At 43.5% G+C, this 13463-nt stretch overlaps 1 protein-coding gene across 1 annotated transcript in view; it reads left to right on the forward strand.

Annotated features, from left to right (window-relative positions):
• Positions 1-1422: 1422 nt before the first annotated feature.
• The window catches only part of hsf4 (heat shock transcription factor 4), a 40865-nt gene continuing 28824 nt past the window's right edge, over positions 1423-13463 (forward strand). The window contains exons 1-2 of the mRNA XM_067997436.1: positions 1423-1518; positions 10253-10361. Of these exons, the coding sequence (XP_067853537.1) occupies positions 1423-1518; positions 10253-10361 (205 nt within the window). The remainder of the gene's footprint in view (positions 1519-10252; positions 10362-13463) is intronic.

Raw genomic sequence — 13463 nt, forward strand, 5'->3', positions numbered from 1 at the left:
GGAGGAACACTCCTGCTCCTCCTGGCCCACAAGGCAATCTAAAATAAAGTTATAAAACTTACCTGGCAGGGCCTCTTCTAGCCCACGATCCCTTTCCCGACAGGTTAGGCGGTCACAGCTCCCACCGCTCAGGCCTCAGACTAATATTGGAGCCGGGTCCTGATGACATCATCAGGATACGATCTGCATTTTTAAAGAGGGACCCTTCTTCCTTCCTGCGGGTGTCCCGCTCACGTGCTCGAAAGAGCAGGTTAAGATCGGGATGTGGCGGGAAGGCAGTGGGATCAAAAGGGGTAAGTGGCTGACCTCATTTTAACTGCCCCCCACCCGCCCAGAGGAAGCAGTTAAGCCATTTCCTGTTTGAATTGAATTGCAGTCTGTAACTCGATGGGAGACTTGCAAAAACCCCAGCGAAATGGCAGAAACGGCTTTTATGTCATTTCTCTGGGCTCCTGTCGAGGGACCAGTGGTAGCCCCGTGGAATTTTATGGCTGTTATGTCAGAGTAGAGAGTTTTTCTCTGAGTCTAACTGGTACTGATCTAGTGGTACTTGGGGCAGTGGAGAGGGAGCTTTATTTTGCACCTAACCTGGATTGGTGTAATCTGGTGTGCTCCATGCTGACTTTGGGCTTTAGAGTTTTGTGTACATTAGTAAAGGTTTTGGCATGAAATGGATATTTGGAACAGAATCCATTTTACCTGCTCCCATTGGGCTGCACTTTGAACTGGGCAGTAACTTTGTGAAAATATGGCCATCATATTGGATAGTTTAAATAACCTATCCAATTAAGTAGTTAAAATAAAAAAAATAATTTGCTGTTTGGATATTTTGAATGTAAAACGAGTTTCTATGCAGTCATGTTAATTTGTTACAAGAAGATAGAGAGAAAAGTCTTTCAGGTGGTTTCTATCCCTAAACTTGAGTTTGAGGGGAGCTTTTTAAATTCATAATTGTTTCCATGTGTTGGTCATCTATTTTAGCAGAAATGCGGTAATATTTGCTGAAACGCACTGTATTTGAAGTCCTCTGTTCACAGTCTATTGTTGTGATCCCAGTTGGTTTGGTGAAGCTGAAACACAGCATTTACTTGTAATTCTTTGTGGACCCGGCGTTGTGTGAAGTCTTTGCAGTGTTGGAGCGTGTACATGGGCTATTGTTCTGACCGAGTGACTGTGCAGAGAGAGGGGATGATGGCTTGCTGTTGTCATACTGGGGTCAGGTGGTATGTAATGGGTCAGTGTCAGGTGGCATTGTATTTGGGATCAGTATTAGATGGTATTATCCTGGAGGTCAGTGTCAGATGATGTTGTACTGCTGGTGCTGCGGTCAGATGCTGATGCATTGGGACAGTTTTGGAGCCAGCTGAGAGTTGATGTGATGAACCCAGAGCCGGCATCGAGTTGCAGTCTGTGTATTGGGTTATGGATGGATACAGCAGTAACGTGCCCGCCTTCCTCACCAAGCTGTGGACTTTGGTGGAAGATCCGGAGACTAACGATCTGATCTGCTGGAGTGCGGTGAGTCTCTGGGATTAGGGAGAGTCTTTTTTGCTAAGAGGGGATAGCGTGTGGGACAGAATCGGGATCTCAATCCAACACCAACAAGTCCATCTGACAGGGGAGGCGATCGATCCCAAACAGGGCTAAAGAATTGGAGCCAATGACTGTGTTTTGTCCCAAACCGCCCTTCGTTTATTTAAATAGTCAACCCCGCCCGTCGGAGGATCGATTTTAAATCGATTATTGAAAGTTGAACCGATCTCTAATTTAAAATCTTTATAATTGGAAGAAGCCCCTACTTTGAAGAGACGAATTCCTTTATTTTTCCCGCTCAAGTTGCTGAGCATTTTTAATGGGGGGGGGGGGGGGGTGGAACATGAGAGAAATCCGCGTTTCGTTTTGGTTTTAGGGCCGATGTTATTTTTTTTGTTGGTCTAAGTATGTTTTTTAGTTCCTTACCCCTGGCAGGCGCGCCGTGCGGGAGTCTGTGGGTTGTCGGGTCCGTGTAACACAGCCTATGATGAAGTAGAGTCCAGCAATTTTATTTTAAATTCACAAGCTTTCGGAGATTTTCTCCTTCCTCAGGCAAATGTTTCGAAACATTTGCCTGAGGAAGGAGAAAATCTCCGAAAGCTTGTGAATTTAAAATAAAATTGCTGGACTATAACTTGGTGTTGTAAAATTGTTTACAATTATGATGAGTACTCATTTTGAGCTCCACCTTCAGCAACAAATCCTGTGCCCTTCTGTTGGTGGTCTTATGGCAGAGCCCCTTCCTTTCCACCAATCCAATCACAACCCAGCCTTTCAACCTCTCCCTTTAACCAATTGGATCCAAGAATAAAGAGCCAATAGATTCCCAAAACCATGTATCCAGGGACCAACCAGATCGCAGGGACGAGAATAATCTGATTGGTTCAGTCAGAAAAAAACCACCAATCGCACCCTGTCCCCCCAAAATCCTGTGCCGGACAGCCCTGTGACAGTTCCTCACCCAGCTCACTGACCTGAAACAAACCTAATCAACACAAAAAAACACTAAGTCACAAAAGAACTGCAACCTTCCTGCAAACATCCCCATTCCTCTTTCTAATTGCCCCTATTTCTGCCCACCTCATCATAAAATCTGTAACCTTAACCCCAGCTACACTCTCAGTACCAGGGCCTGGTCCAACACCCTAAAGCCTGGCATGAAGAACGCATGCACAGATGCAGCAGACCAAAGGCTGCTGATGATTCTGTTCCTCCCTGCCTTCTTTGCAACAGATTCCCTACATTGAAGTGATTACACTGCAAAAGTACTTAATTAGTTGTGAAGCACTTTGGGACGTCCTGAGGATGTGAAAGGTGAGATATAAATGTAAATTTGTTCTTTTCATCCTCTAGCAGCTCTGTGCTTTCCCACATCCTCCCTTCACGGCTCTTAGTATGGTGACAGCACTGGCTGCTCCCTATTCTTGCATGGTTTTGGTTCCAGCTTCCATAGCTTCATTTCTGGCTCCTGGGGCTCTGGTCCGTGGTGGAGGGAATGGACGTTCAAGCTGGTGGATGGGCTGCCGATTAATCGGACTGCTTTGTCCTGGTTGTGTTGAGCTTCTTGAGTGTTATTTCAGCTGCACCCACCCAGGCAAGTGGAGAGAATTCCATCACACTCCTGACTTATGCCTTGTTGGTGGTGGAGAGGCTTTGGGGAGTCAGGAGGTGAGCCACTCTCCACAGAATACCCAGCTGCAGCAAGAATGGGTCAGGCCTGTGATGCAACTGTGTTCATCTTCCTGCTTGGAGGACTTCATTAGTTGAAATACTGGCCTGTGGAACCAGTTTTCAGCCGATGAGAAGCCAGTTCTCAATGTGGGATGTAGGAGACTGAGAAACAAATGTACAGTTTTTCTAAGAAAACAAGTGCTATTTTTTGGTAGTATTGGTTTGTCTCCATAACGAGTCATTGCACTCCAATCATTCATTATCTGAAGCACTTTGAAATGTTTCAGCATGATTAGATAGTATATAAATGTAACTTTTCTAATGTTACATTAGTTACAAAAAAACGGGATGAAAGACAATGTGAACAGAATTGAAGAGTTGGACATTTTTCTTTAGAACTAGTTAATCTTGTGTGGTGTTGTGTTGTTCATGGACAATAATTCAAAAAGATTGGGGTTTTCTTGCCTCTCTTCCATTCTCTAATTCTTTCTCTCCCTGTGTTCCACTCTTCCTACCTCTCTGTATGCCTCTTGCACACTTTCTATCACTATTGTCTCTATCTCTTTATTTCCAACTATTTCTGCATATGTTACACCGTCTCTATATGCCTGTTTTACACATTCCCTATTTTCATCTGTATTTTTCTTTCTTTTTCTCTCTCAACCCATACCACCTAAAAACAGAGTAACTGGTCATTCATCTCATGGCCGTGAGACATTACTGATGCAGAATAGTTTCTCTATTTGCTTACGTAACAGACATCATTTCAAAGAGTAATTCATTGTGTGAAGTGCTTTGAGGCATTTCAATATGATAATTGCAAATAGTAGTATTGGAGGTCTGACAGAACTGCACCCCTACAAGAGTCAGCACCTTCGGGAGAGGAGGGAGAAGATTGGGTGGAAAAATTAATATTTCTTTTTTTTAAAAAAATACAATGGACCAGTCGTGCATGTACACTTTTAACTCGTTGTGCAACATTTCACATGACTCCCGAAACCTCAGACGAGCATGTGCTGTTTTCACTTACCTCAAACTAATCCATTCATAAAATATAGTTCCTTTTTTCACAAATTATTGAGTTTCCAGAGGTGGTTCTACCTCTGGGTATAGGGTCACTATGTGTAGTAAAATCATAGATGTACTTTCTCAGATCCAATCCCCAACACACACTGTGATAGAAGCGTAAAACTTCTGCCATAGTTTTACAATTCAAAATATCCTCACACAGTTACAAGATTGTAATATTAGTTAAGGAGGCCAATTACAGGACACACCATTTAACAAAGCCTGATTGTCTAGTGCGCACCATTGAGATTCTGAAATAACTCTGTTATGTGATGTGTCTGCCTGTTGGAGCAGGGCAACAGGAGCTTTACTGTACATCTAAGCAATATTACACCTGGCCTTTGTGTTCAAAATGCCAACATAGGGCCAAAAAGTGGTGAAGTGCCCCATTCCCAGCATTGACTGAGCACACAAAATTCATCAAAAGTGTAAAACAATGTCGTGGGGCATTTCTGCTGGCTGAGCTCTTGTGATTATGGAACAATAAACTGTAAAGGTGAGGAATGGATTATAGTCTGTGTTTCAAAGTAGAACGTTAACCCAATTATATAAAATTATGGCAACCAATGGGTCCCTTGTGAAAACTAGCTTTTAATAAGTCATTAATGTCTACTTTCAAAGTTAATTATGGTGTTTCCCTATTTTCAATGTGAACAATGAGTTGTACAATGTGAGGAGCATGACTGAGATTCAACCCATGACATCATCAGTGGAACAAACCATTGAAAGGGAAATACATTGAGAGGTATATTTTCAGGATGGAAATGGCTGAAGGTTATTATAATAAGGGATTGTTTCCTGTCAGAATTTTATCCTCAATAAAGGAGCTGTAAACCACAATTGAAAATCACCCTGGCCTAACATTTCAACAAAATTATACTTTTGAAACAAAAAAAAACATTTTAATGACTTGATTTTCCTCTAACAGTGCCAGGATCACCCTGAAGAAGTAATTATCCAAGCAGTTAGGCTAACCTGATTTGCCTTCAGTAAAGTTTCACAGTAACACATCCAATGGTTTATAAAGCAGGAAAAAAATCCACTCTGCTGCTGAAAAATGCTCCAGGCAAGAATTCCAGAGATTCCTTCAGTCCAAAAACGATTTAGTTTCACTAGCATCCAACATCCAACTCCTTTAGTTACATAGTATCGGGGAAGTTTGCTGTGATTAAAGGCAAATACAGACCAGTTCCACATCATGATTTAGCACGGAAAAACTGGCTAAAATCTCGGGCAGTTGTGGTGGATACTTTTTGTGCTGTCTGGGTCAGTTTTTCCTCTCGCTGAAACGTTAACACTTTAAACCATGTTGCTAATTAAAATTAATCTCTCACTTCTCTCCACCCATCCAAAAGTGAAGGAACTTTCCAACTGGGCAGCTAATCTTACAATTGGCAACCACTTGGCTCACTATTACAGTTAGAGTCTGAATTAAAGTGCCAGTAAGCAAGGTGGAATGGAGCCCCATACTGAGTATTTCGTACCAGCCAATTACTTTTAAAATGCACTTCCTTTGTGCTCCACACATCAGCACTTTCATTCAAACTGTTATTTTAAACAGTGCTGGTGAGGTAAGTGCTTGCTAACTGTAAGACCAGCTGTTGCAGTAATCAGCTGGAAATGCCGTTTGCTTTTAGTGGGGCAAAACACCAGCACTTTAAAACACCCTGCCAGTAAGAGTAGGAGCTGACCAGGAAATCTAGAAAGAAACAAAGACTTGCATTTATATAGCGCCATTCCTGACCTCAGGACGTCTCAAAGCGCTTTACAGCCAATGAAGTACTATTGAAGTATAGTCACTGTTGTAATGTGAGAAACGCAGCAGCCAACGTGCACACAGCAAGCTCCCACGAACAGCAATTAAATAAATGACCAGATCCTCTTTTTTTTAAGTCATGTTGGTTGAGAGGTAAATATTGGCCAGGACACCAGGGAGAACTCTCCTGCTCTTCTTTGAATAGTGCCGTGGGATCTTTTACGTCAACCTGGGAGGGCAGATGGGGCCTTAGTTTAACGTCTCATCCAAAAGACGGCACCTCCGGCAGTGCAGCACTCCCTCAGTACTGCACTGGAGCGTCAGCCTAGATTTTTGTGCTCAAGTGTCTGGAGTGAGACTTGAAGCCACTACCTTCTGACTCGGAAGCGAGAGTGCTACCAACTGAGACACGGACTCTAATCATCATCTCCACTGAAGTGAAGGAACAGTGATAGTTTGTGTGGGGGGTGGGGGGGAGGTAGTGGGCAGAGGGAGTGCTCCCCTTCAGTTTGGCCTGAGAGATTTCTCATAACCTGCTGACTAACCGCACATTACACACACCTACACAGTGACTACCCTTACCCTGCCGAATAACAGCAGCTCTGTACAGTTACACAGTAAGTTAGTCTTGTCCCACTGACTAAAGAAGACCTCTATAGTCACATAGTGATTATTCCTTCCCTGCTGAATAACCAGCAACTCTCTAAGTTACATAATAAGCAACCACCACCCTGCTGAACAAACAGAATCTCTGTACATTTATATAGACAATAACTCTTGCCCTGCTGAATAAACCACAACTCTGCACAGTGAATCATCCTTATCCTGCTCCCTTCTCCCCTCCTGCCCACCACTGGTGACAGATCTTCAGTCACCTCGATCCTATTCTCTGGAACTTCCTGCCTGAACCTTTCCACCTTTTTAAAAACCTCAAAGCCTATCTCCAACCAACCTTTCAGTCATGCCTCCTAATCTCTCTCTCCCTTGCTTAGCATCTGTTTCCTTTTGCCTATTTGTGAAGCAGCCTCTGACATTTTCTTTTACACTAAAAGCACTTCATAAATTAAATATTTTTTTAAAATTTGTTTTTGGGATTTGGGTGTAACACTGTATTTATTTCCCATCACTAGCTGTTCTGAGGGCATCAAGAGTCAACGTACTGTGGGTCATGTGTGGGCCAGACTGGGTAAAGGGTGGCAGGTTCCCTTCCCTGAAGGACATTAGTGAACTATTTGTGTTTTTACGACAATCTGGCAGCTTTTATTTTTTTTTCTGTTGCCAGTCCACAAATCACCAGGTTTATTGAATTAAGTGTGAAAACAGGATCGTGCTCAATGGTGATTCCCTCTGAGAAAGAAATAGTCTACTGACTGTCTCAGCTCACGGTGGCAGTTTGAGTGAGGTTCTGAAAAGCTAGAGCTGTGATTAGAGCTGGAGGTGTATTGCAGCAATAGTCACCACATTCAGGAGAGGCAGGAGCTGTACTGCAGTAAGAGTCACCACTTTCAGGAGAGGAGGGGAGAAAATTGGAGAAGAAAGCAAAGAACGAATGTTAGGTGTTGATTTTTGAGTTTATAAGTATCACAGATGGCAGCGAGTGTTGTGCCAGTATAGTTGTGCTGTTTAGTGAGGGCCTTCTCCATCACCAACACCACCCCCCACCCTACCATTTTTCTTTCATCCTGTCCTGAAGGCCGTAACTCATGCTGGGGTATGGTTCCACAGATAGGGGCACACCTCCAGCACCTCATCAAGTGGTCATTCTTCCTATGTGAGTGTTGGTAGCCTATTTGATTGTGATGGGCATCATCACAGCTGAGACGGATCCTGTCCTCACCCGGGCATCTACACACGTGCACTTTGCAACATGGGATCACTGGACAATGGTCAGGACTGAGGACCCTTTCTGGGGTTTTTTTCTCCCCCTTCCCTAGGCTGTGGATACTGAGGCCAAGATTAGTGCCTCAATTACCACTTCAGCTGATATCAATTGACAGCACAGATCAGGGATTAAACACAGGAACTTGGTGCTCCATCTGCCTCAGTACTGAATGGTGCTTTTAACCACTAAACCTCCAGGGAGCAACATATAGGGATGTTTTATGTACATACAAATTATTTCATCACTTTGTCTAAATATCATATCTACATATATTGACTGTTATATGCTATTTATTATATAATTTACACTTATTTACATAATATTTACTGACTGTCATTGCACAGTGACTACATAATCAACACTGACAATTTTTAATATATTATTTTATTACATAATATATACTTAATATATTGTATACTAATTATATATATATATATGTCTATTTATTTATTCATAAAAATATACATATACTCATTCGCACACACACACAAGCCGATTCTGTTATAAGTTTTATGACAAGTCTGGCAGATATAAGGGCCTCAGTATTAACCCCCCATGACGGGTGGGAGTGGGTCGGCGGTGGGGGGGGGGTGGTAAAAAGTGAAATACATGCAACGTGACCCCAACCCGCCGTTCTCCGATATCTGCCGCCTTTTTTACGGCGGCAGATATCGGAGAGTCCAAGTGTCCTGCTGTGGAGAGACAGGACACTTCATTAACATATTTAAATCGAGCTCCTACAGTGCAATTGGGAGCCCGATTTGAAATTTACTGTTGCTGCATGGGTTTCACAGGGGTCGGCAACCCGGCAGCGAAACGGAGGCGGGAGCTGCCGGCTCTCCAAAGTAAGTGCCTCTTTCAGCACTCTCTCCAGGCCCCTCAAGGATGCCTTCGGCTTCCCCAAGCCCGATTGGTAACCTCCGCCCAGCCCGATTGCCGACCTTTCCCCAGCCCTCCCGATTGTGGCCTCTCCCCACTCCCGATTGCCGGGGACTGTCCCCGAGGGTCCCCGGCTGCGGCCTCCTGCTGCTGGTGCTCACTCCCTCCTGCCAGCCGGTCAGGCTGTCCATTTGGCCGGCTGCCGGGCTGGAGACGGAATTACAAAATGTTAATGAGGTACTGCCGATCTTAATGGTGGGACCTCCACGTCTCCAGCCTTGCCGGGTTTTTCGGCCTCACTTGCACCCACCCCACCTCCCCGTAAATATTGGGGCCAAGGTATCACTTGGTCGCACGTGCAAATTTCTATGTGAACACGTGGGCAAAAAAAATTTAAAAAATTTCTTCTGAGATTGAGCAGCTGCCAATCTATAGGGAAACTTACCCAACACCAGGAAACATCCTCTTATCGACCTCAGGCTATGCCTACTTACAGCAACTAGACCTTACGGCCTTTCTCACACACCCTCTTTTATAGAATGTATACTGACTGATGTACCCTGACGGTGTTATATAATATACAACTCTAAATGGAACTGACATTGTGGCAAATTTTATATCTGCCTGACTGTTAGAGATGCTCAAAAATACAGTCAGTATACATTCTATAAACATGTCAGACTCTATTATGTATGAGAAAAGTCAGATTATTTTATACGACTAACAGATCTCCTGTGGTATTGATCACAGTAAGTCAGAGGATGCAGTGTTTATAAGGACAGAAGCATTATACCGTGAATCGTTCTGCTGCTAGGGGAGGATGTGTGAGAAATGCAGTATGTCCCTTTAAGGCCACATGGCCTAATTGCTGCAAATAGCCACATCCTGAGGTGACATTACGGTCAATTTTATATCTTTCTGAGAGTTGGAGTTTCTCGATAATGCAACCACCAAAAGACTTGTGTATACTTTTAGAATCCCTCTCACTGTTCCCCCTCGCCTCCCTCCTGGCTAGGGTTTTAGCAGGTGAATACTTTAATTGTACAAGGGGTAATGTTAGGAGCCTGCATTGCTAGTGAGGAGCCTTGCCCGCCAACAGGACATATCAGAAGTTCGGGCATATCAACAACTTCCCTGTTGTTGGGGAAGTTTCCCTATTGATTGATTAGTAAACTGTTGGCAGGGAGCACCCGAAATTCCAATAATCATTGCCAGTGGTAGACTCATAAAATTACCACTCAATCCTCTACTTTAGGCCAGTGCAGTCATGCCAGTGGAACATTAGAGTGTGCCTGTAATATAAACATGGGGATTCTCTGATCTTCTCACCATCGGGGGAGGGCAGCAGTAATGGTTTGGATTTATACTGAGATTTGTTTTTTGTTTCTCTTGATTGTCCTATAATTCAGATGTTCAGTGAAGTGACAAGTGTGTTTTCTCTCTTTTTAAAATTTTATTTCTAGAGTGGGACCAGTTTCCATGTCTTTGATCAGGGCAGGTTTGCTAAGGAAGTGCTGCCCAAATACTTCAAACACAACAACATGGCCAGCTTCGTGAGGCAGCTAAACATGTGTAAGTGATACTGCCACCTGCTGAGGTTCGTGGAAGGCTGCTATGGACAGGCCAATATATCATTCCTGAGATGTGGTGCCCAGAACTGAACACAGTATTCCAGATGGGGATCTAACCAGAGCTCTGTACTGCTGTAACATAACTTCCACCCCTTTTGTATTCCAGTCCTCTTGAGATAAAGGCCAACATTCCATTAGCCTTTTTAATTATTTTTTGTACCCGTCCACTAGTTTTTAGTGATTTTTGCAAATGGACCCCTAAATCTCTCTGCTTATCCACAGTTCCTAGCAACTCGTCATTTAGAAAAGACTCTGATCTATCTTTCTTAGGTCCAAAGTTGTTGACTTCACACTCCCCACACTGAACTCCATCTGCAACAGTTTAGCCCACTCATGTAATCTATCAATGTCTCTTTGCAACTTTCTGCTCCCATCTACATTACTTAATGTGCCTCCCAACTTAATGATGGTACCGCTGTACATAGGAGCAACCACCAATAAAATGATGGGACACCAGACACTTGGTCCACATACACTCCCCATCCATTTGCCCGTTAACTTTTTATTAACCACACTGTTGCCTAGATAATTAGCACAATGTTCTGTGTGCAGGTTCTTTGAAAGGGTTTGTGTTTGTCAGTGCATTATGTAGCTGGCTTTGAAAAACATTGAAAAGAAGCAAGGCCCTCGAAACAGTGTTTTGATTTGCTGATGAAAGACTGCTGCTGTTGCCAATAACCAGTCCAAGGCGGCCGCCAAGAGCTAAATAGCAGTAACTAGCCACTTACAGCAGGGGGGAGAATTCAGGTCTCCCAGGATACAGCAGTGGGGATCAGAATCAGGACTGGAGGGAAGCTTCCAGGAGCAGCCGAGGCGGCAGCACTGGTATGTTGGCTTTTACAGTAGGTTTCTGAATTAATAAAGAAGTGTCATAGTAGCAAAAGAAGCTGCAAAATACTTGCATATTGGACAAAGGGAGATACATCTGGACACAGTGATAGAGGGAGACAGACAGAGAGAGGCTTAGAGTGGTGAGAGAGACAGAGAAACACATAAAGTGGTGGATGGATGGAGAGTTAGAGAGATAGTCAGAAAGAGTCATAAAGAGTGAAAAGGGCATGATACAATGATAATGGAGTTGTTGACTAATTGCCATGTTTGTCATGACCCCAATCACCTCCCTTATTATTTATGATAGCTGAAGTTTGCATTTCAAGTTTGTCTACTGGGCATTGGTTATCATCTGTAGTTGGTGTCCCAAATTCTCATCCATAGGTGGCTGGGACCAACTTTTTTTTATGGGCCAACCTTCACCTGGATCTGGGGGTAGAATTTCTGCCATAATTTCAGCGGGAGATTGGAAGACCCAGCCCAGGAAACTCTCAGATCCATATCAAACAAGAAGGTGAATGACTGATCTTGTTCTGAAACATCTTGCAGGAGTGGCAGCAACTTCCTTTTAAATTAACCACCAGAAAGAAACATTGCTTTCTGGGGGTTAGTGTTGCAATTCCGTAGGAAAAACAATTTATGTTTTGGGAAATTTCAAGAGTCAAATCCATTTGCTCTTTTCCTGAAGAGACTATTAAATAGCTCATTTAACTGATGGTCAAGATAAAGGAGAAGTTTTGCAGCCAAAATTGGAACAGAGAAGCCAGCTGAAGACTTTTTGGCCATTGTTCTGGGCACTCGGGTGAATGAAGAACTAATGAGATCTCCTGCAACTTTTCCAACCTCCCCCATGGCCTCCCTCCATGACTTTGAGCAGTAGCAATGGAGGGAACCATCTTTGTAAGAGTCTGATTGGCAAAATCCAGGACCATTTCCTTACATAAATTGAAGAAAGAGTAATTTCAGTGATCCTGCATCCCTAATGGGGAGCCGGGCTTGAAAGGCGATAGGGTACAGCATCGTAGTGCCGATTCTCTGACCAGCGCTCTCTTTAAGCACAGGTCCCATCGGGAACACCACCTCAATGAGTTCCTCTCTTTCACTTCCTCTCCTACCAGCTATTATGTGAATGTGATGGTTTCAGATTGGAAGAATTACATAGAAATTACAAGATGGAAACTGGCCAACCAGTCCTCAATGGTGCATATCCTCCACGGCAGCAGTAATCCTAATCCCATGTGCCCCTGCCCTGTTTCTAAATTCCTTTATTCCCCTTTCCTTCGACCACCTATCTAGCCTGTTTTTAAATGTTGACATGAGCCTGGAATTTCCTCGGAGCTGCTCCCGTTCCGCTGCCGTAACTTGTGAGGTGAGATAAATGAGGTTTCCGCTTTACTCCCAGCAGCAGAGTGGGTGCAGTTCCAAGGAAATTTCTGGCCAAGGTCTCTACAGTTTAGAGACAAAGATTCATATTGATAACTATTTGAGCAGTGTATAACAAAGTTACCAGTGCCCTGGGATGCGCTGTGTATAAAACAGAATTATTTTATTTGGGTCAAGATGCCAACTGTGTAAATCATGGAGATGGTTGAAACAATGTTGATTATGTTGAGGTTGCTTCCAGCACCATTCATCAGATGGGCCTGTGGCAGGCCATAGGACTTGGTCTGTAATGAATGATAGTTTGCATTCTACATCTTCATAAATAGCTTTTTAAAATCCAACCTTGTCCAGTACTTGGTAATAATAATGGGTCAGGGTCTGCCCTGGGATATGCTGGAGATTGAGTGAACGCCTGTTGTAATATTATTGCTTTATTTGGCTGATTTTTTTCAAACTGGTCATGGTGTGCTTACCAAAATAATTTAGCATAACAATAGGATGGCCTTTAGGAAGCTAGTTTCCATAGGAGAGAGCAGCTGATGATTAGGTCCATTTGGGTTGTGGTCTTTGGTGATGTGAGGAATTGCTGCAAGAATCTAAACCATCTTTACCTGAAAATAAGCAACCAATGGTAGACTGCAGTGCTCTTCTTAACTCGTTTTTCACCTTCTCCAGTTGTTTCTCAAGATTTCAAAGGTTCACTCTTCTTACCTTTACGTTCTTTAGTGGCCGAGCTTTTATCTTGCACCTCATTATTTAGGTTTCTTTGACCCACGTCAAACTAAGCTTCAGTTCTTCTTTCAGGTGCTCTGCTTTACTGGCCCATCTT

Source organism: Heptranchias perlo, chromosome 16 (genome assembly GCF_035084215.1).
Source record: "Heptranchias perlo isolate sHepPer1 chromosome 16, sHepPer1.hap1, whole genome shotgun sequence".
Taxonomy (NCBI): Eukaryota; Metazoa; Chordata; class Chondrichthyes; order Hexanchiformes; family Hexanchidae; genus Heptranchias; species Heptranchias perlo.